This window comes from Gambusia affinis, linkage group LG02 (genome assembly GCF_019740435.1).
Source record: "Gambusia affinis linkage group LG02, SWU_Gaff_1.0, whole genome shotgun sequence".
Classification (NCBI taxonomy): Eukaryota; Metazoa; Chordata; class Actinopteri; order Cyprinodontiformes; family Poeciliidae; genus Gambusia; species Gambusia affinis.
Genome location: NC_057869.1, coordinates 22534860 through 22558241, shown reverse-complemented (window position 1 = coordinate 22558241; position 23382 = coordinate 22534860). Strand labels below are relative to the sequence as shown.

At 37.7% G+C, this 23382-nt stretch overlaps 1 protein-coding gene across 3 annotated transcripts in view; it reads right to left on the bottom strand.

Annotated features, from left to right (window-relative positions):
• nhsb (Nance-Horan syndrome b (congenital cataracts and dental anomalies)) overlaps window positions 1-23382 on the bottom strand; it is a 47673-nt gene that overhangs the window by 11723 nt on the left and 12568 nt on the right. For all 3 annotated transcript variants that reach the window (XM_044144415.1, XM_044144421.1, XM_044144420.1), the window contains exons 2-4: window positions 954-1106; window positions 731-867; window positions 255-302 (exon numbers count right to left, since the gene is read on the bottom strand). In XM_044144415.1, coding sequence (XP_044000350.1) covers window positions 255-302; window positions 731-867; window positions 954-1106 — 338 coding nt within the window. The remainder of the gene's footprint in view (window positions 1-254; window positions 303-730; window positions 868-953; window positions 1107-23382) is intronic.

Below are 23382 nucleotides of genomic sequence, written 5' to 3'. Positions count from 1 at the left end.
TGAGTGAATGTCTCATCAAGTAAAGATGAGTAGTTAGTAAATGAACCCAGTTTGTTTTGCTCTTTTTGGGATACTTACCAGTCGCTGAAAGACGACTTGGATATCTTTTTATACACCATGCCTACTATATGTTGTTTCTACTATATATATATTTAAGACAAATCTTCATTGGGCTGGAGCTATAGTGCAGTATTTGGATAGAAAAAGAAAGAAACACTCCTCTTTTCAGGATATGCTGATATGCAAAAACACACCTTTCTGGGTTGATACTCCAGCTCTCGTTCCCTCTCTGCTCTCTCTTGCTGCATGACGAAATTAGAAAAAGTTTCAGGTTATTAGGTTACATTTTATATTTAAATGAATAATAAAACAACGAATTTGCGTTAAATGGAATTTTTCTTTGAAAAATACATAAATTGCCCATGCAAAATATGCAGCAACTGAAAATGTTTCAGGAAAATTTTGTCTGTAACATGAATTAATTGACCATGCTTTTGTGTTAACTGTGTATCTTGCTTGAATGAATCCATTGGCGGTGTTTTCCTTTCCCATATAAAGTATTTCTATCCAGTGATTCTTTGTTCAACTGTCTCTCTTTCTCACTAAATTTAGCTATTAACCCTTTAAAGTATTTTTCTTTACCATAGAAAGTATTTATGGCTTGCTGATGCTCTGTTTACTAGGTATCTTTTATGAAGCAAGTTCTATGCCCTGTCTGAAAAAGGCATACCGCTCGTGCGAGCCGACTCCTCTGTTGCCGCCGAATGCTATGCGGTGAGGGAAAGGTGGGCATGGGTGGCGCCACGGAGATGGAGATGGTCACCCTGTTTCTCTCTCGACTTGAAGAAGGCTGATGCTGTTGTTCGTCTGTGCATCCAAAAACATACATAAAAACTGATCCTTTGTAAAAAGGCACCAAACACATTACTGCTTTGCGTCTATCTTGCTCTCACCGCCATGCAGAGCTCTAAGACTCAGACGGGCATTTCTGTGGAGCTCCTCCAGACACGGCGGTCTGGTGCACGGGTGAAACACGTTGTGTTGCTGGTGCCATGGAGCCTGATAGTGCGCCGACAGCTTGCTCTCTATATCCAAGTTCGACACAGCTAAAGGGAGAAGGGACAAAGACAGGAAAACATGAAATGGGAACAAAGGCTTTTTCAATGATTACAATGATTACAAACAAGAACATCCATCCATCCATCAATTATCTTCTGCTTATCCCAGATCGGGTGGTGAGTCAATGCAGCCTGAGTAGGGAGGCCCAGCCACTTGGCCCAATTCCTCCGGGGGAATCCCAAGGCGTTCCAAAGCCAGCCGAGAAATACAAAGAATCTCTCCACCGTGTCATGGGTCTTCCTCTACGTCTCCTCCCAGTGGCACGTGACTGGGACGGATCCAGGACGCATTCAAACCAGAAGGCCACATCACCTCAACTGGCTCCTCTCAACTCTACTCTGAGTTCCTCCTGGATGACCAAGCGTCTCATCCTATCTCCAAGGGACAGCCCAGAAACCCAGTGGCGGACACTCGTTTTGGCCGCTTGTGTCAGCAATCTCATTCTTTTAGACATTACTCAAAACTTGTGACCAAAAATGAGGGTAGAAACGTAGATCGACCAGCAAATCAAGAGCTTTACCCTTCTACTCAACTCTGACCGAACCACAAAAGATTGGTACAGTGCTCACATCACTGCAGATGCATTACCAATTCACCTATTGATCAAATTTTTCCTTATTTGTGAACAAGACCCTGAGATACTTAAACTCCTACACCTTGGGCAACACCTTGTCCCCAACTCTAAGAAGACACTCTATTCTTTTCTGGTTCAGTATGATGGCCTCAGATTTGGAGACGCTGTTCCTTATCCTGGCCGCTTCACCCTCAGCTGCAAACTCCTTCAGCAAAAGCTGGGTTATCTGCATGGCAAAAAATATTCCTTGAATACATTTCTGCAGCAGCTTCAGAAATGGTGAATCATGCAACCACCCTGCCACCCAAACAATGTAAACACCACTGGACCCCCACAGAAAACTTCAGACACATCAGGCTTTGAATGCCAAGAAGCAACATTGTGACATAAAACATTCTTACGAGGCAGGGCTTCAAGTCAATATGATAATGAAGCTTTAGATTTCATTAATTATGTTTTGCAGCTGTGGCACATGCAGTCACTTCCCCAAATGAAAAAGAGGAAGATAACACATTGCTATTTTAAAAGCACACTAAGTGAACGATGAAGTGACCATCATGTGATAGTTTCTGTTCTCCAAAAGAAGCTCAAATTTGTGTTTTGCAGCAATTTGTTTGTTTTCAGGCTGTTTATTTAAATATAATTTTATAATTCTTCGTACTCCCATTAGCTGGTCTCTGTATGAACATTTTATAAGCCAAAAATGTTTGCTAATAGGGCTGCACAGTGGCGCAATTGGTAGCACAGTTGCCTTGCAGCAACAAGGTCCTGGGTTCAAATCCCGGCCCAGGATCTTTCTGCATGGAGTTTGCATGTTCTCCCTGTGCATGGTGGGTTCTCTCCGGGTTCTTCGGCTTCCTCCCACAGTCCAAAAACATGACTGTCAGGTTAATTGGTCTCTCTAAGTTCTCCCTAGTGTGTGTGTGAATGTTTGTTTGTCTTGTATGTTTCTGTGTTGCCCTGCAACAGACTGCCGACCTGTTCAGAGTGAACCCCGCCTCTCGCCCAGAATGTAGCTGGAGATAGACACCAGCAACCCTCCTGACCCCATTAGGGACAAAGGGTGAACAGAAGATGGATGGATGGATGTTTGCTAATAATGAACATTGTTCTTCAAAGAAAGGTGCCATTTGTGACTTTATAACACAAGTAGCGCAAAAATTTGTCAAGCTCACATCCAGATACTACTTTGTAATTTACCTTCAGTACCATGTTTAATTCCATATTGTATCAAACATTAGACAATTTGCTAAAGATGTAACATTATACAGTGAAGTATGTTCTGTTTCTGTTTTTTTAAATTGTGCAAATAAATGTTGCAAACATATTAGATGCCAGCAGGTGGCAGTTAAACCCACCCATGAAAGCCACACGTGCAGATCACAGTGCTTCTCTGTCGCTCCTGTTTGGTTATTACCAAAATATATCATTATACGAAAACAAAAGCACCTCTGCCATCTTGAATGGCAGATGTGTAATAGTCTCCATGGTAGAAAGAAGAGGAAGAGGAGGAGTGTGATCATCCATTCCTCTTATCTGCTCTCAAAAGTCCTCTGGCTTTATTTATGAGTAGTTTCCCCTCTTTTAACCTGATATTCAACATGCAGTTGTGTCCTTGAAAGCTATGTTGTACACCAGTAGCCAAGCAACCTTTCATCGCTCATCAAGGCTTTTATTTGCTGCCAATTAAATCAGTGAGCTCACATCAACAGCTTCGGGTTGATTGAAACTACAAGGTTAGAGCAGTTCATTTACACAACATAAACAGTGACACAGCTGCCTGCCCTGAAGAGTGACAAGTTCCAGTTCTTTATGTTAAGCTGTATATCGATATCGATCTATCGATCTGTCTGTCTGTGTATACACATATTTATATATAAATACATTGATATAGTAATAGATATAGATATTTTTTAAAGTAGCTGGTGAAATGGTTTTCTGGCACAGTCGAGCTATTGTTATTCTTTTGTCAACTACATAAATTGATGTGAGAGTTGCTTGACAAACTGAAATTCATTTTTGCTTCATTATACGTTTTTTTCCCCACGTGCAATTCACATGCATCCACTTGCCATCATGCAAATATCTATAGGATACTCAGCACTTAATTAATCCAACATTTTTTACTAATTGTTGGGCGATTCTTTGTCCTAAAATCTAGGGTGTGGATTTAACAGTTTCTTTAAAAACCTACGTTTCCCATGGCAAGGATTAAGAAGCCATTTTTAGTGGTAAAATATACAGTACATATCTATTAATCATGATTTCTTTAAAAGCTAATCCCAGGGTGTTAAAAAACAGGCCACAGCAAGATTTGACAATAGATCTTTAAGAAGCTGAGCTGGCTATTCCTAACTCTATTTGGCCTGCACTTCATTATCTGTGGCAGCATTTAAGGTTCGACAAACATACAACTGACCACAGATCTACGCAGGTTTAACTGAGTCCCTTTCCTCTGTTCCACCTGTCATATTGTTACTGTGTTTCTCTTAACTGTTTCCCCCATCTTTGTGTCTGCAGGTGCAGTGTCAGCAGCTTACACTGTCATCATTAAGACTGACTCTGAGCACCAACGGTGGCACACAGAAAGAAACAGTGAATAAATTCACCATATACACTGCAAAACTGGAAACAGAGGATTGTGGTGCCCAAGTAGTCGGTATTTCTTTATGGTTACTGTTTGCATGAAGCGCAAATATAATTTTGACTGCAGCGTTTTATACAGTAGAGAGTGAATTCACATTTTCTAAATTCATGCAAGAAAAGGTGCAGCTAGTGTAATAAATGATGGTCATGTTTAGCATACTAGAGATCAGTTTAGCAGAAAGACATAAACAAAACTGCTGAAGGGGAATAGTGCTGTAAACAGGGAGGTAGACATATTTGTTTCATAATGTATTTTAATTACACTATTTTTGAAGCATCACAAAAATCATGAGCACTTAAAGCTTATGGCTAATTAGACACAACTCACACAGGAAGTTGCAATGATACTTCTGAAACACTCAATTTTTCAGAAAATTTAGTGTTTATTTGACTACTACAGAGTAGTCAAATAAACCTACTCTCTGTGGTTTATTTGACTATTGCAACATTTTATATTCATCTTAATTTTTTTCCATATCATCCTGTGTATCTCCTGTTCCTGTTAGAAACAAATAAAAAGCAAAACACTTGTGTAACCTTTGAACCAGTACTGATTACTTGCACCAACGCTTGGACTAAAAGAAGAGTTAATGTTCATGTTAAATGTAGAACAAAGCACATCAAGCACACAGATTGAAAAGGGTAAGAAGAAGATTACTTTATTATTCTCCTATAGTTTTGACATTAAAAATAAAATTATAGAACGAGCATCAGATCACAGCAAGTCTGTTGATGCAGCTCTTTAGGTTAAACTATAGCGTAAAACGAGTGGTACCAACAAACTATGAGAAGATCCCAATAGTGTCCCATCCTCCATGTCAACTGCAATGAGAACACAGATTTACCATTGCTGTTTCTCTTTCTGGCACAGCTATCTCCCCCTCTCTCTAGTACAGATATGAGTGAATGTAAGTCATTAGTGGAGAATGTATTAGGGTGTATCTGGGTCAGGCAGCACACTCCCTATGGCAGTAGCTGCAGAATCTTGTCATAGCAGACAGCTGTTATATAAGAAACACTAGCTGGCTGCAAAGGAAATCCTGCAGTGTCCAGCCACATGCACAGGCATTTTTATTCAGAATTTATCAAAGCAAACCTTTGCCTCTACATTTCTTTTTCTTTTTACTGCAAATGCAGCTTTGGCACCACCAAAAATATCCCAACTTTAAGATAAATTTGGCTAAAAATTAAGTCTTCAATAACAGAATACAAGAGACAGCTTACTTTGGGTCTCGTCTGCAGCTTGATGTTCGCCTCTAATTCATCACATGCTTCAAATGTGCCTTTTACAACAGCTTGTGTTAATAAGCAACATGTGATATACTTTAGCGTGCATCAGATTATGGTTCCTCCATATGGCAATGGAGTACATTGTAAAAAAAATAAAGGGAGTTTCTGTTCCAACTAAGTGTAGGCATTGTTAGTGTCTGTCACTATGTCACTATGGCAACTCCTCATCTTAAGATGAAAAACAAAATACAACCATAAATACACTAGAAATAGTGGATGAACATTAATGTGATAGTCACTAACAATTGGGACAGTTCCTATAAAATAAATGTACTTTCAGTGTCTTTGGAATTCATAATTTTTTCTAAGTTAATTATGTTATCTAGGGATATTATAGCAATAATCCTTGACTTCCTGTTATTCTGGGGTATTGACATGATGTCGCCCAATGGGCTCATTTCTCTTAACCATTTCTCTTAAGAAAGAACAAGACATTCAAGCAAGGCAGATCGGAGTTGATCTTTAAAGTCATAAAATACAAAACACACAAAGCTCCACTATGTACCACCTTTAAAAACTTTCAGGAGGTGCTGATCACGTTTTGTGCTTCCATTCACAAAACCTTAATGTTACAATAATTACTCTGCATCAGCTGGGAAACAAGCTGGTGTGATATGCCTCCTGCATAACTCCACATTGGTTTTCCTGATGCTCATACATCAGAACAACAAAGCAACATCTCATACACTAAGAAGATATTTGACATTCCAGACAACAACATGAACTAAACAGAGAATAAAACATGACAAGATAAACAGGGATGCAATAGACGGTACCTTTGGACTGTACGGGGGCACAGCCCAGACCAAGACAAGCCAACGCCATGATTAGAAGCCGTCTCCTGTGTCTTTCCCACGATTTTTGTTTTCTACGCAACACCTCCTTTCTTCCTGCAGAATCCTTTTCGTCTGTTGCTCAGTAGCATCACCTCACTTACTCCTGTAGAACTTGCTGAAGCATTCCCTTGCAAGTCCAGCATCCAAACTAACAGCATTTGGAGACACATAGACCCTCCCCCTCTTCACCCACCCACCCGATTCTGTTTCCCATTCATTGGTTCTTTCATTAAGATGTTTTTTGTTCTTCTTTTTTTCCTTTATGTTAACAATCCTTCTCTATGTCCACATTATGGTTTAGCGGTAAGGCAAACCTATGCTGTCTCACGAACTGAAATTTCTGTTTTTTTCCTCTAATTTGTCTCTCTAGTTCCCCCCCTCATCTGCGTGCCTCAGATGGTAGGATCCTGCCTGTGCATGGCCTGTCACTGACCATAATCTCTTTTTGATGCAGTAATATGCGAAGGGAGGGGGAGATTCAACCTCAAAGTATTAATGTATTAATCCACTACATGCTGGGAATATGTATCACATGCTCAAGCCTTCTATTGCTGCCATCAGAGAGTGAAGACCTTAGAGAGGGTTTATGCAGGAGTAAAGTGATTCATTGTAATTGCCAGCTGCTGATAAACTCTAAACCAAAAAGGAAGCATAAACATGCAAATACATAAAAAAAGTAAAAAAAAAAAATCCAAAAAAAATCACAAACACAATTACCTATAGGTATTGTTGAATGATGCCATCAAGAAAACTTTTTTTGTCTGGTGAAGGTAAAACATTCCCGTGTGGTCACAAAATACACAGCATGAAACGTGCACGGATAGGCAGAGAGAGTGGAAGAGCACCCTGCCTGGTAATCTGCTGTAATCTGGAGCTCTGGCAGCTCACCGATTTTGGAATAGAGCCGCCAGAGCCAGCGGCCCGCTCGAGGAGCTTTCGACCTCCCGCCATGCCCCAGAATGACACAGACCAGTAAAGTCTGCACACACGTGGGTTTGCATGCTTTACCGCGGTGGTCAGCACCAGCAGGCAGGAGAGAAGATCACTGTGAATTTTAAATGTGCATATGCTCCTTGCGGTTTGTCTCATTTATTTACAGCAGATTTCCCCAACATGACTGCAGGGAGCTTCTTAATAGCTTGTAGCCCCTGTGGTTGTTTGTCAGGTTGTAATGTCTTATGTGAAACATCAATGCTGGGTCACACAGACATCTTAAAACACACATAATGTGAAAATACTCATAGCTGTAGTTCTACTACATTACTGATGGGTTTAATGTTCAATGTTTAGCATTTTTCTTTGCTTAATAAAATACTTTTCTTTTCCCTCAACACCTTTCCTCAAGACTAAAATGAAAAAAATCATTCTTGCACACTAATCCACAGAGGCTCCTTTTTTTGTTCCTCTTCCTTGGTTCCACTTTCTGCTCTAACCTGCACCGCTTTCATGTTAAACACTGTGTGCTCTTTCTTATTAGGCTGTGAAAGCTTTCTTTAATGTGAGTCACAGAGTACAACGGCGAAACTAAAAGGTTTTATTTATAGCGCTTCCTATGTCACAGTGACTCAGAGTCAAAGAAAAATATCACCAATGCAACAGGATTATTTTCCGAAGCTGCTCTCAAAGTTCGCTTTACAAACTCAGTGAAAAACAACCTCCTCTACTGCCCCTCGGTGGTGAAAAGTGAAAACTACAGACTCTCAGACAAAGCTGTCTGTGGCTTGGCAGAAATCAGTGTAATTAAGTTATTTGTAAGTGCTGGGACAGCTTTTAGGCTTAGAAACATATATGCAGTTAATTCTGTTTGCAAACTCATATTCACATGAAATAAAATTGATGTAATGAACGTGTCAATTTTTTTCTCAGTAAATATGTTTCTGATATGGTTACGTGGATGAAAGTGAAAATCCAAATAATCCTCACAGACAAACAAATCAAAACAAGTAAGTCAGTATATTTGGTTATGTGTGATAATGCCATAGGAAATAAGTACTGAACACATGAAGACAATCAGTCGTGAAAAGGAATAGAAAGCCAAGAAAACAGCTAAAATCTCCTAGTACTCCTGCCCCCAATCAGTGCCAGTTCTAAATAATAGCTCATGAAATTAAAGAGAAACTCTTCAGGCTGTTCCAACCAACTCAGAAAATTAGTTGGAATAGTTTTCTAAAAGTTAACAAGCACTTGTTGAAACCTTCAGCGAGACCTGGAATTAGCTGGTAGAGTTTTGCCACGGAAAAAACAAGTAATGCACCAAACTACAGTGTTTTCCATGCCAACTCAGTTCACAAGAAAAAGCTGATGATCATTAAACGTTCTGGTTGACAAACTGATCCAATATTGGGGAAATAAAAAACTAAGTGCTTTGGCTGTCATTGCACACTCAAAGTTTGGAGAGGCAAGAGCACCACACATCACCCCCAAAATACCATACCAACAGCGATCACTAGAGGTGGGAACATCAAGGTGCAGGACTGTCTTTAGGAAAACAGTGCTTGGAGACTTTATAGAACTAATTTTATTTTATTTATTTAACCTTTATTTATACAAGGTAAATCTGACTTAGACACAGGGTCTGATTGTCAGGTAAGCTGTTTTCAATAGATGTACAAATAAGCAACAATACGTTAAACCCGACCATAGTCAGTACCATCAAACGAGAAACACAACTGAAAATAAAAGACAAATAGACACTCATTGGAAACCCATTAAAAGATGTGAAGATAAAAGAGGAAACCGAGGCGTCCCGAATCTTGGAAACCCAAAGAAACTGGCAGAAACAACTAAACAACAAATACAACTTGCTTCTCCATACAAGGGAAATCTTTAACTTGTCAAAAGGGCTCAATTTTACTAAGTTCCACCAAATCCTCCAGAATGCATGTGTGTGTGTGTGTGTGGGTGTGTGAGTGTGTGTCATCCCTTACTGCGTGCCACGTTTTGGCCAAACAAAAACCACTATGATTAGCATTGTTGTCAGGTAAAAAAGATACTGAATTGTATATTTCTAAATTGAAACAAGACTTTCAAGCTCATTTCCTAGACAAAAATGTTAAGAAAAGCACAACATATCTATGTGGTTAAACATCTCAACTTTGAAAAATTTGTAGTGAACTTAACATTTACTGCAGCTGCAGGTGTTCTTTTTATAGATTCCCTCCAAAAATATAATCTGAGAGCACCACTGTATAGACCGGCATTAGGTGTGTGGGAAGATGTCACAGTGGTATGTGTGTGCGGGTGTGTGTGTGTGTGTGTGTGTGAAGGGGGAGGGGGGCGGAGTTAAACCAATCTCTGGGTGTGCTTGTCAAGCCTTCTTCAGCCAGCATTATTCCACCACTGTGTGTGGTAAGGTATGTGTGTTTGCAAAAGCTTTAGCCATGTTGGTGGAATGGCACAAGACAAGCCATCGCCCATGTTATTTTTAACTGCGTGTCTCCATGGAAACCGGCACATATGCTGGGAGGGGGGTGATCTCCTGCTGAGCATGTGTTATGGAGGACTCCTACCACTGGTCATAGAGTGTCTGCGGCTGTATACGTGTCTGTCTGTGTTTGTTTCAGAGGGGATCCTATTCCTTAATTAAACCACGCACAATGACTGGTGTTTAAACTGGAATGTAGAAGTTTTGTACTTGAGCCTGTTTATGTCTGCTGACCTATCACAAGCCCAAGGAAAAGACAGGTGGATGTATAGAGACAGGGAGGAATTACAAACGCTTCTAAGTCAAAAATGTTCAAAGTTTAAAACTTTCATTATTGTTGACAGTGAGTCAAAGTGTATAACCGTGGAATCAGATTATCCCACAGTCTGATCATGAACCAAACTTCCCGTATCATAAGTCTATTTTTACAGTCTCTATCTCAGTGGCATATTAACTCCAATTTTCCATGCACAAATTACACCATATGACAACATCTCAGGACCAACTTTAAGGGTTTTGTACTAAGTATCACAGTCACTATCAATCATAAGGCAATGTCCTGTGCAAGGCAAATGTTTGAAACTACTGTAAATATCCCCTACAATTATCTGCTGCAAAAAGTGGTTTATAAATAGTCCATACTCAGCCATATAACATTTGAATGGGAATCTTATTCTGGCACTTTTCTGGCTTCCTTCACTTTGGCAATGTAAGCGATTTTTATAAATTGGAACATATGGATATTAATTTTAACAATACAGAACATGTGGGTAATATAAATAAGACATATAAATGGAAGAATCTAATAAAAACGGTCATTTCTGAGGAGTAATAAATTAGGATTATTTATTCTCACACAGCACATGTACAGCAAATTCTGAAGAGTTAAATCAACACCATGCCGAGTCTATTTGGTCCTCATCAGAATTGGTGTTAATTTAACTCTTTTCAGTTATTTCAACAAGAAATTGAGTAATTTTTACACTTGAAAAGTTGTAACTACTCAAGCTATTTTTGAAATAACTCTGTAAGAGTTAAATGAACACCAGTTCTGATAAGAATGAAATAGACTAGTGTTGATTTAACTCTGCAGTATTTATTGTGTGATTAGAACATCATCACTCATAATTTTGAAGGGTGTTTGAACCATTCATCAAGTATAATACGTTTGAACACATTTTGTAGAATCGCCTATTTATTTCAGAATTTCTGTTTTTTGTTCATTTTTCTTATTGTGCTCCAGAACAAGTCATGTTGCACAACTCCAGACTGATTCTCAATAGTTTTATTCATTTAACTTTGACTGGTATTTAATTATTTTACCTCAATGGGACTGTCCTCCTTAAGGAGAATTTTTACCACCATTTATTTTTCAAAATTGAAAAATATACTGAAATATCTTATGCTCAGACATTTAGCTACACCAGACCTGCATGATATTGGAATAACATACCAGACGCATAAATAATGATAAATGTCCTGATAAAATCTGAAAAAATACTTTTAAAAATGTTCTTTAAAATGCGATTAAATAAATAAAATTTCAGATGTTGATTGAAATATAATAACCCCACAATTTCACACAGACATTTCACATTTGTCCTGTTTAAACCTCAATTATTTAGTTTTGTGCTCCTGACTGTTGAAGTGAGTGAAAGCCATGGTGAACTGCCTCAGGCCTTCAGACAGCAGGTTGTTGCCAAGTCTGGTAAGAGATTTTTTAAAGGAATTTGAAAGCAACCACACCACCGCACAGAAAACAGAATACAAGTCAAACAACTACTGACATGCCCAAGAAAGTTCTTCCTAAAATCAAACTGCAAGACAGACATAAAAAAAAAGTCTCCAAAAACCCACAAAGTGGGATCCGCTGTTATGTATGGCTATCACTGATGTAAAAGTGTATGCCTCTACAATCAGACTGCACAGGCTAAACTGTCATGGGAAATACTCTAAAAGGAAAACGCTTACTGCCTCAGACCAGAGTAAAACTTGCCAGAGAACTCGATGATCCAGGAGTTGTTAGAAATGTTCTTTGGACAAGTGAGTATGAAATTAAAATATATGACACAGCGGTCTAAACCAATCAGCCTACCAAGAAAAGACCCTCACCCTCGCAACAACTGTGAAGCATGGAGGTGGAGGTGTTATGAGGTGCTAATTATTTTCAAGCCTCAGATGGAGCTTTGGGAAAATGTGAGACGATCTGCCCAAAAAGGAAAGTTGAAGCTGAATTGGACTGTTTATTCACCGAGGACTGGATAAAAATTAAACCTTTTGCCAGTTCTTCATCTCATTAAGATGCTGTTGGGAGCTTGAAACGGACTGCTCAGGTAAGAAACATTGTGAACATCTCACAGCTGATAGTGAGGAGTGGAACCAACTTTCCTCCTATCAGTGTCGGAGACTGGTAACGGCTACAAGAAGCATCGCATTAAAGGTTTTTCAGCTAAAGGTGGTAAGACTAGCTATGAGGAGGTAGCGTGTCCTAACGTTTTTGCTCACCCAGAAAATAAATTTTTGTTGATAACTTCTGTTTAATTAGTAAAATAAAGATTATTCAGTCACATCACTATGTTTGTATGACTTTACTCAAACGTGATCCATGTTAGTCAATAAAACTGCAATACTAGTACCTGACATCATCATTATTCGCCAAAACTACATATGTTTAAATCTTTGCGGCACTGATTCAATGTAAACTCATTGATTTAATGAGTTTTTCCTCTGTTGCTGGGTTGAGGTTTGTGTCGGATGATGACTTTCTTCTATAGTTATACAAGCCATCCCGCAGAACTGAGTGAACATAGTTGTTTCTATGGAAACAACTTAAAGATTAAAGCCGTGAAGAGTGAGCCAGAGTGATTCCCATAAAGCCCTCTGCCTGGGGATGTCGGGAGAAGAAAGAGAAGAGAAACAGACAGAGTGTGAAAGAACAAGAAGAGGAGTGCAAGTGGGCTTTTTGCTGAGTTTGGTGTCTTTGGTCACTTGATGGTAGAAATCTGTAGCGAGGCAAATCCAAAGCTGACACAAACAGAGAGAGCTGTTCTTGTTTTGATTCCCTTCATCAGAAACCATAATTGCATCTGAATCCTGACATGCAGTAAGTTAAACTATAACATTTATATTAAAAATATGACAAATCCAAAAAATTTTTTTTCTCTTGTACTTTTGTTCCAGTTGTTTTTGAGTTAGATTAGTTTTAACACAATGAGGCTAACTTTGGAAATTCGGGAACCCTTTGGCAAACCTTTCTTTGCCTAAAATCAAACTGATTAATTGATTCATTCTTTTATTCTTTTTTTTCCGGCTCACTGGATCCTTTTAGCAGCTTTTAGAAGGCATGAAAAAAATGCAGAAATCCAGGACTGCTTGAGAGTCCATAACAGTGCTAACATTAAACCCCATGTGAGAATCAACTATGCACACACTTAATCACTACTCAGAAACATAAAAAAAAACTCAGTTATTGCTGCGTGAATATTGTTGGAATATGTTAGAAAACTTTGATCCCTCCAGAGCATATCCACACATATATGAGGAGAGCATGAAAACCCCACACAGAGAGATCCCAGATGAAATCCGTAGCTTCTTGCTTCAGCTTGGAATCAATAAGTGTTAAATTAATAAAGAAAAGGCTTTACAGGCAGTTCTCCTTTGAGCAAACCAACCAAAAGTATTTGATTATGCATTGTTCTATATATATGCAGTTTCAAAGTGGTTTAACATAAAACAGGAGCTAAACACAAATCTGCATCAAAGCAGCTGTCTACTACTGTTTTAATACTATTACACTAAAAACAGAATATGAAAGCAAAACAGTTTAATTCCCTTAAAAAATTTAATTTGCTACAGAACACAAAAAGTAAAGCACGTGTGTCAAAAGTCCAGTAGTCTTTTGCCCTTCCTGTAGATAAACCACATATATAATATAATATTTATTAATATTTTGCGCTGTTTTTAACACACAAGCGTTGCTATGACGTATCTAAACCCCAAAACGTGGTTGTTTACCCTGAGTAAAGCAGCTTTTGTTCTCCAAAGGGTGGCGACTAAATCTGTATGCTATACGTGTGCATATTTTAATCCCAAAAATGTCTTTAAAGTCCACACAAGGAGACACGCAAGTCTTTTACCAAGGCCTCTTTCTGCCATTCTTTGTCTCTCTCGATCAATTTGCATGTGTTCTCTGTTTGGATCCAATGTATGTGTTTCCCATCCATGTCCTCCACGCTCTCTTGTCTTCCCCTCTGACTTCCACCCCTCCTCCCCCTGGGTGATGCCAGTGCTGTTGTCAGGCTGGAGCTGAAAGCAGCCAATCGTGTGGTTCTGCGCTGAAGAGCTCTGGGGTGATGTTAGGCAGTTTCATGCTCATACGATGAGCTTTGCCAAATGTAGGTCATGCTTCTCCTCTCGTTCTCTCTCTCTCTCTCTGTTACTCTCACTTTTACTCACACACATGCACAAGCACAAACCTCTTCACCCTGTCATTGATGCGCACGCACACATACGCAAACACACAGAAAGGGGGACTACATAAAGGGGCATGTATTTTCATCACATAAGCACACAAAGCTTGCTACAGACAGCCAAATGTGTGCAAATGCAAACAGAAATAAATCTGTCCCATTGCAGACATTCCCTCAGACTCAAACAAGGTAGGTAACGCTGCTCCTCGGCGACACTCTCACCTGTTTGGTAACAGATGATGGATTTTGTTCTTTACTGAATGGGTGCTTAATAAAAACGATGGGTTACTTCTATAATAAAGTAAGGAAATGATCTGATAAATAAAAAGATTGACATTCACACAGAAAAACATCTCCTCCTGCCTTCTCTTGAACTCTTGTTGAACTGCTTTAGCCTGTGCAGCAGAATAGCCAAGGATAAACTTGGATTTCTTTTTCAAGCGCTGAGATTTATCATTGCAGCATTGTTTTTACATAGATTGAGGGAATGAAATTCTTTTTTTTTTTTCAACTCATCCTTTCGATAGGCTTTTTCTTTTCCCACTTGAATTATGATCACTATGCAATAAAATAATATTTGTAAGCTGAATGTGAAAAAAGCACAACTTTAAATGGAAGCTTTAGTTTTCATCAGAATCATTGAAAACTTTTTCTTTAATACTTTCTGATGTTTTGAACAACACATTTCCCTGTGTTCTCAATGCCACAGTTTCTACTTAGTCTCAGACTGACATACAGCGAATTGCTACTGGTTCACCAAGACAGAAATGTTTTCAAAGAAAAGATTTAAAAGTTTTTTTTCTAAGACTTTCAATACAAATGTTTGACACTGAAGGCTTAAACCTCTACAACTGCAACATACGCCAAACGCAGCCATTTGAATTTTGAGCTTTGTCATGTGACTGTCTCACTGTTTGCTGCCATGTACGATGCTCTTTTGAAAACGTGTGTTGTACGCATCTAAATGTGAGGAAATTAAAGTGATTTCTTTTGGAACACCATGTCAAGTTGTTGGGACATGTGTTGTGATCAGGTTCACAATAATCTGCTGCCTCACGTCCAGTTCGTTACTGATTGTCACGGGCATCAACTGACCATCTGGGAATAATACCACAATGTGTTTTGAGTTCCCGAAAATGGACAGGTAATTATTACCAAAATGAATCAACAAGTGATGAAGTAAGTTCCCCAAGTTTTGCTTAATTTTTCTTTTTTTTCTTCTTTTTTTTTACCTTTTTGCCATCATTGTCCCCTAATGAGTAAAGTGTGAGAATTAAGGGACGAGGGAAGTATTATGTATTTTCCAGGCACATGGTTCCATTCTATAGCACATTCAAGAAACTATGTCACCTTCAGTTGGCATGAAAATGCTGAAAACAATTTAGAAGAAATTTGGCTTTGCATCATAATCTTATCTAACACCTTGAAATTGGCATCTGTCTATTTAGGTGCATCCTTTCCAACTCTCTGGGTATGTGCTCGACAACAGAGCAACATTACGACTTGAAAGAAGTCGATTTTGCATAACCCTGGTGGTTTAAATGATGTTTGTACATTATGTGACACAGAGTGTCTTTTGTGGCTTTAGTGCATATGTGCAGTAAAACTTATATAACAGAGCTGTGGCAATGTGTGTGGTAGAACTTTTCAACATGTCCCAAAAAATATGTGTCAGATTTTTTGGCGAGATCAAATGTTGTATGCTACAGTATTAACAAGCAGGAACCACTGGTTCGTTTGGCAATATCAACTTAAAAAGGCTGTAGTCACAGCATTTGTGCTTGAATTGTACAAATTACTGTTAAAGTGAAATTGTACTGTGAAACTATTGGGCTGGTTTAGTCCAGTAGTCTCTCAGAGTTTTGTGTTGTGCATATCAAGGGAAACAAGGCAAATTTGGTTAAACCTTTAATAAAGTGTTTAATGTTTGATAAATGACCAATTTTAAATTCGAAATAAGTTAGGGACACCAGTTTGAAAAAATAAATTAATTGCAAAAAAAGCGGCAAACAGTTTATAACATACTTATTACTATAAGTCACATCTCGTATTATTAGTCTGAGCAGATGACTCAAAATTAGATTTATTTACAAGATGCAAACTACTTGTGCGATGACATTTCACTCCCTTTAATGACTCTTGTAGCGAGCTTTTAGGTCTCTTTAAAACTGATTTCACATTACAACATGAACTGTTAACAAATTTGAAGCCTTCACAAAACACACATACACATTTTTACACAAACACACCCACACATACAGAATGAGCTCCTCCTCAGAGAGAGCATCATTTCTACGTCCCTGGGTTGCCACAGCTAAGGTTGACCTATTTTAGTCCAGACCTCTCCCTCTCTCTCTCCTTTTCAGTCTGTCTCTCTGCTTCACTTGCTGCAGCCCCATAATTCACCCTGTTTAATAATTCACTACAGCTTTATAAGCCTCTGTTCACTAAACAAAAGACTTGAGGAAACAACAACATTTTTATGAGACACGTTTAGTCAAGCAGCAACAATGGAACAATGTGAAACAACAACAAAGTGCGCTCTATCTAAGAAAATATGCATTAGAGACAGCAAGAGCAAAATCACATTAGGTATCATTTTAATATTACCACAAAACCTGTATCTCTTTTCAGGGGGCAACAAAAATTAGACAGCATTGGAATTAACAATTTTCCATTTGTAGGTTGTTGTTGTTGTAAGACTATAGATTATTTGCAATTCTGTTCACAGAGTAGCACAGCCGAATGTGATTGGATGGCTGGATTGGCCAAGAACCAATAGGGGCAGCAGGAGCAAGAAAGCAGGCATACACACACACACACACACACACACGCACCTATACATATGTGCGTGTGTGCGTGTGAGTGTGTATATATATAACAAGCAAAACAAAAACAAAAGCAAATTATTGATTCATTATTAATGATGGCAATAACTACATCCCACACACAAATGATCACTCTTTAAGTACAAAAACAATCACTGTTTCTGCCGGGATATTAAAGAGGCAGTAATCAACTTTTTTGAGCTGTGGAGTTTTTTTTGTTTTCTTTTTGGCTTCGGCTGCTGATACTTTAGGTCAACAACAAATTTATACAAACTACTCTTGGTAACATCTTATCGGTGGTTTACTGCATTGCATACACATAAACAAAGCTTGAAATAAAACTAGTTTCCACCAACCCTGTGGGAAAATAACAAAATAGAACAGGAACACATGTAAAGTTGGAAAGACTTAACTTGTGAATTACAAAATTCATTTAGAATAAATCTGCCAATTTCCACTCTTAAGACCTAATTTTTATTAGTACTTATTTTCTTGAATATTGATTATATTAATAAAACTGCTGTCACACTATCCAAGTTATGTTGGTATATTGAAAAGATGGATACAAAGAGAATACTGAGAAAAATCATGACATGATGATCATGTTTGTGGTGGATGCTCCACAAAGTGTTAGTATTTATTTGTTTTTCTTAATTTAAATTATTAGTTACAGCTTACATTATGCTCAAGTTAAAATCATTTTATGGGTGCACACTTTTTTTGTCTGTTCTTTGTTTTGAGGTTCTACAAACCCAGGCCAGCTGGAGGACAAAGCCTGGAGCAAACGGTTTATTTTTCTAAAAACAGTTAAAGTTTTCTTTAGTTATTTGATTGTGTCACTTTAATATTCACTTATTAATCAAACTTGAATGTCTTAAAGTAAGCTTTGCTTCATCTGTTTCATATATTGCCTTACCTAATTTTGTAATTTTTGTTCTGTTTTTATGTTGTGCTTCCCTCGTGATGCATATTTAAGCAGCTATTTATTTTTTGTAGGCAGGTCAGTTTTGTTTGTGTTCAGTTGACCTCTGTTGAGTTGGGCTCAAATCTGTTATTTATTGTTTGATTTACTTTTTATTAAAACTTGATGCTTTGTTAACAGTTTTTTGAATTTACTAAATTGAATTTTTTTCTCATTTTTAAACACATTTTGTTCTTGTTTGAGTCTGATGCCTTACAATGATCAAGACCTAGAAACTTCCTTTTGCATTTAATTTTATTGTGGAATTTGTGCTTAATTTTCAAGGTTTCACATGAATAAATTTATTCTGCAGTTATAACCCCTGCCACACCAATTAAGTACAAGCCTTTCATTTGTATGAAGACATTGATCCTTAAAAGATATCGCTCCTCACTCATTATGTTCACTGTACATATGTGTCACTGCTGAAGAGTCAGTGTAACCTTAACATCAATTCAGCGACCTAATAATCTCATGTTATGTTTTCTAGGTGATTCACTCACCTCAGGATGCTTGAAATGTAAATGTTAGGGGATTATCTCCACTATCTGACTAAACACTCATTGAGTATTGAAATGTAATCATCAAATAGGCAGTTGACCATCTAATAAGCAATACTATCACCAACCAAGTTGCTCAGAGGCCAATGCCTTCTTACAATGTGAGACTATTTCTGCAATTACAAGTGAAGACTCCATTATTTCCATATGGGGCAGCTCGTTGTACATTCACCTCCATTCAGTATGTTCTACGATGAGATCATCAACACAGCAGGAGTGTGTGATGTTTCAGTCTGATCAATGTGACAGAGAGAGTGAGTCTCCTCGAAGAACCCAGGCCTTATTGCTCTTCTCTTACAAGCTGCCCCTTCATGTACATGACACACTCTGACACTCAGCGTCATACTCACACAAACATACACAGCACTTTGCTATGGTAGCACTTTCCTTCCCTTCTTCTTTCTTGTGTTATCATCCTGCCCTTTAAACTATTATTCCTTTGTTTTTATCTGTAGTTAATAGAACCAAATTGTAAAAACAATGCAAAAAAAGAAAAAGCAAAGTGAGTGTTTTAGGGAGCATGAGCCATAATTTTCTTACATGTATCAGTCAGACCTGAAACACACTGACAACTTTCCACAGTGTTCAGGCACTTTATCGTCATCAATACAAGACCTTCACTTGGTGAAAAGTAATGCAACACTGGATGAAAATTAGTCGTGTCAAATTGCACAAGACAAAAACAATGCCTCAGCCAGTGTGGGCTGCAGTCAAAGTTAAAAGGCGGGCCAACAAAATATGTGGCCTTTTTTCTTTTTTTTTTGGTGGCTTTTTTTGTTTTGGCCAGGCAGTATGTTTCATACCATAGACTGCGTAACATTTTAAGTCTTTGCCTTCATCTCTGGCTCAATAGGGTTCAATAGGCCACAGCATATTAATCATGTAGGACTCTGTACGTCTCAGTGCTCAGATGTGACCTGACTGCTCGCACTATATTTGTGTCTTGTATCCAGAACTGCAAAGGAAAAGAAAAAGAAGAAGAAGAAGAAAATTTGGATGTGAGGAGATTCTTTTCCAAAAGGAGAAAATGCTCAATAAAAAACAAAAACTGTGCAGAGAAACCTTAATTTTAACTTCTCAAAAGTTAAAGGCTTACTTTTAGTGCTGTTGTTTTGTCTTTAAAAACATATTAATGTATGTTAATCTGAGAGAGATGAGTGTGTCCTAAACTTAATATGTAAGCAGAAATGCTTTGGGGAAAAAACATTTATTTTTATTTGACTCTGAAGACATGCGAAGTTCATAAACTTCAAAATTCACAAGGGGCAACCCAAATTTCAAACAGGTTTGATTTTCATACAATTGTACAATTCCCAATAGCGAGCTTGTTGTATTTCTGTATTTCTAGCAGTTCCAATTTCAAACCTGCTGACGATTCTGCGTTTCCTACGAAAGCACATTACTTAATGAGATAAGTGTCAGTAGTATCCAATCCATTTAGTGCGAAGTTAAGCAAGGTATTTCCACTAAATCCATTTACAGGGCTTGAAGCCTTAGTGTTTGGTTTGTTTTGGGACCCATATTTATCCTACTGTACATTCTACTTCCCTCACTTTAAACAGGACCAAATTGTCCTTGTACTCATTTTAAATTGGACAGCAATTTAGTTTAAGAATAAGCCATTAAATCTGATAAGATTTTAATGAGTTTCTTTTGCCCCTCAGTTTGTCTTAAATGTGCTGTAAGTATATAGTCTGCATGTGTGTTTGCATATATCTTGAAACCAAGACAAGCAAAAGAGCAAAACTACAGCTTCATACATCAATTCTTGAAATAAAACTACAAATATTTTTCTTAGATTTGGTGATTATTTAGTAAGCTGAAGAGTGTAAAATAAAGGAACAGTAACTCCACAGAGCCTGTTGATAACCTGCAGTTTGCAAGTGTTGTTTTAAAAAACATCAGACTAATTTTACTTCCTGACAATTAGCATAAGTATGTATGTTAATAAGAGTAGTTCTATTAAAATGTATCTGCGTTGTAATCCAGTTTATGTGAGGAAACAGAAGAAGATAGAAATTAATGCTTGTATACACTTCAACCCTAATTTTCCAAAAACATTTTTGTGAAGAAGTTTGATCAATAAAAAATGTAGATATTGGATAGAGACTCCAAATACTTAACCTTAAATAAGTCAGATTAGAGTTTGGGACAAAAAAAGTTTGTTCGGAGAATATCCGGTCAGAACAGAAGTTTAATTTGATCCACTTAAAAAGTTGTGAACTATGAACTGCTTTTTTTTTTTTTTCTCACTTTAGCAAAAAACATAGGGTATTTCAATAATTAGCACAGAGAATATTTAAACCAGACTCCTGTGAATGTAAAATTTTAACACAGAATAACTTTTAAACACAAGAAAGTTGGAGAAGAGTTAACTAAAACTGCAGATGACAACTAAAACAAACAACATAACTACGTAACATCTTTTATTGCACCTAAAATACAAAAATACATCCAATTTGTCATGCTATCACCATCTTTGGGAGATAAAAATATTTACTGTAATTTGTTTGATATAAATAGTATTCTATACTTTGTTATTATAAATTTCGGTTTTATGAAGCAAGCTTGCTCTCATTACAAAAGACTTGTTTTTATGCAAAGGCTCTGCTTGTACTGTAATGAGCAGCTAAAAAGAGGAGAAAATGTATAATGCATCGTTTCCCCTTTTATCTGGAAGATGAGAGGAGAGCCAGTTTCTGTGGGACATCCAAGTGTTGGTCATAGATTTATGCATCTGTGTTTTTGCTCTGGTGCGGTAAATAAATGTGTGCTGTATATGCTTACATGTAACAAACAAAACTAACAAAAACAAAAAAAAAAAAATGTTTTGCGCGTTTGGATGGAGAGAGACCCTCAATATTGAAAAATAAGCCTAGTCACAGTAGGAAAATAAGCCTAGTCAGTAAAAACAATGTTTTAAATGATTCTCTTTCCTATGCTCTCAATAGTACAAGCACCCAAAGTGCCAAACCTACATTAAAATGCAAAAGCTGGCTAACATAGGGGATAATGAGCGACATGGTTGTGTGAGATCAGTGCTATCCTGGCCGTGGCTACTCTGCAGCGATAAAAGTCAGATGGTGTAAATGCGCTGGACAAAGATTGAGGTGGGGCAGTATCATCCTCAGGATCTCTGGTTCTGATCCAGGGCAAGCCATATGGCTCAGCTTCACTTTAACAGCCATGGATTAAATGCTTTGTTTGCACGGACTGAAGCGCTGTTTCTCAGTGGTGGTCCTGGCAGGTTTCAGAAGAGTTTGGAATTGGCCCACTGATTCAAATGACTGAATTAGCTCCTCGACAGGCCATCTAGTTAATTAGAAACTTGTTAATGACCCGTCAGGCTAAATCGTGTGTTGAAGAAAGGAAATATTTCAAACATGCAATGCGCTTCTTGAAATAAAATAAAATATATCTAACAATGAGACCAACACATGTTGTTACATACCCATAAGTTATTACGGAGAAAACCCTTGTCTGTTTATTATCCTAGCCTATTATTTGCTTTCGTGGTCCTAGATGATTACTACAGAGAAGTTCCTGGTAAAAGTAGTCAGCGTGTACCTCACCGTGACCCCAATGACCGCTGGAGACAGGCTTCAGTCCCCGCAATCATCCCAGGATAAAGCAAATGGATGAATGCATTCATTTACTTTATTAAATTCAAGATTTTTAAGACCTTTTGTCAAGGTCATGACTTTATAAACAAGTATCGTTAGTGCATTATAAATCAGTTACAAATCACTACAAAATTCATGTGGTATACGTTTCAATTAATTTCATCCAGTAAATGCCTTTTGAATACATATTTAAGAATTAACCCATCTGCCAAATAAAAGCTAAATACTTCAATTTTTGAAATAGTGCCTTTTGCTACTCCTATTGTAAACAGCTATGCGTGTACTTGGAAGCAATGTTGCAATAAAAATAAAATAAAATCATTCAGACATTGGCGTCTTGTTGACCCATTCTTGCCACAGTTTCCCACTTTGCTGCTGATGGGCTGAAGTCAAATATCAATTTGTTATGTAGTTTTATTCTCTAATTTGTAGGCATTGATCTTACGCTTTCACACAATGATCACATCATTCAGTGAGAACGATTTTTAACTGTAAACTTACATTATATCAAATTCTTCAATGAAAATCAACTGTAAGTGTAAAAAATTGTTGGCCCCATGTTGGCCAACGGATCAGCTATTAGAAATCTAGTTATGAAGCCCTAATAGAGGAGGAAATAACAGGAATTGTGACTTTTGTATGTCAGGTTATTAATCTGCTGTCACATTTCATCTGTGGGGACTTTGCCTCAGTGGAGTAATCTGCTGGGTAAAGCTCAATCACACATGCAGACACAATAGAGCGGAGGAGTCCTCCTGCAAGAGACACGATTGGTTAATTGTAATTTCTTGCTACTGTAATTATTCGACTGTGCTGTGATAATTACTAGATCATAGAATGAGAGCAGGATCTGTCAGGATACTGTAATTATTTATTATAAACGCTGCATCTGGAGTATTATTACTAGATTTTATTGGCTAAACAATTCAGTTTTAATACTCTACTTGCTTATTTCTACTGTTTTCTACAATTTTGAACCAGACTGAAATATCTCAATGAGATCTGAGTGGGTGGGTCTTTGTAAAGCACATAAGCTTTCTTATGTGCTGTGG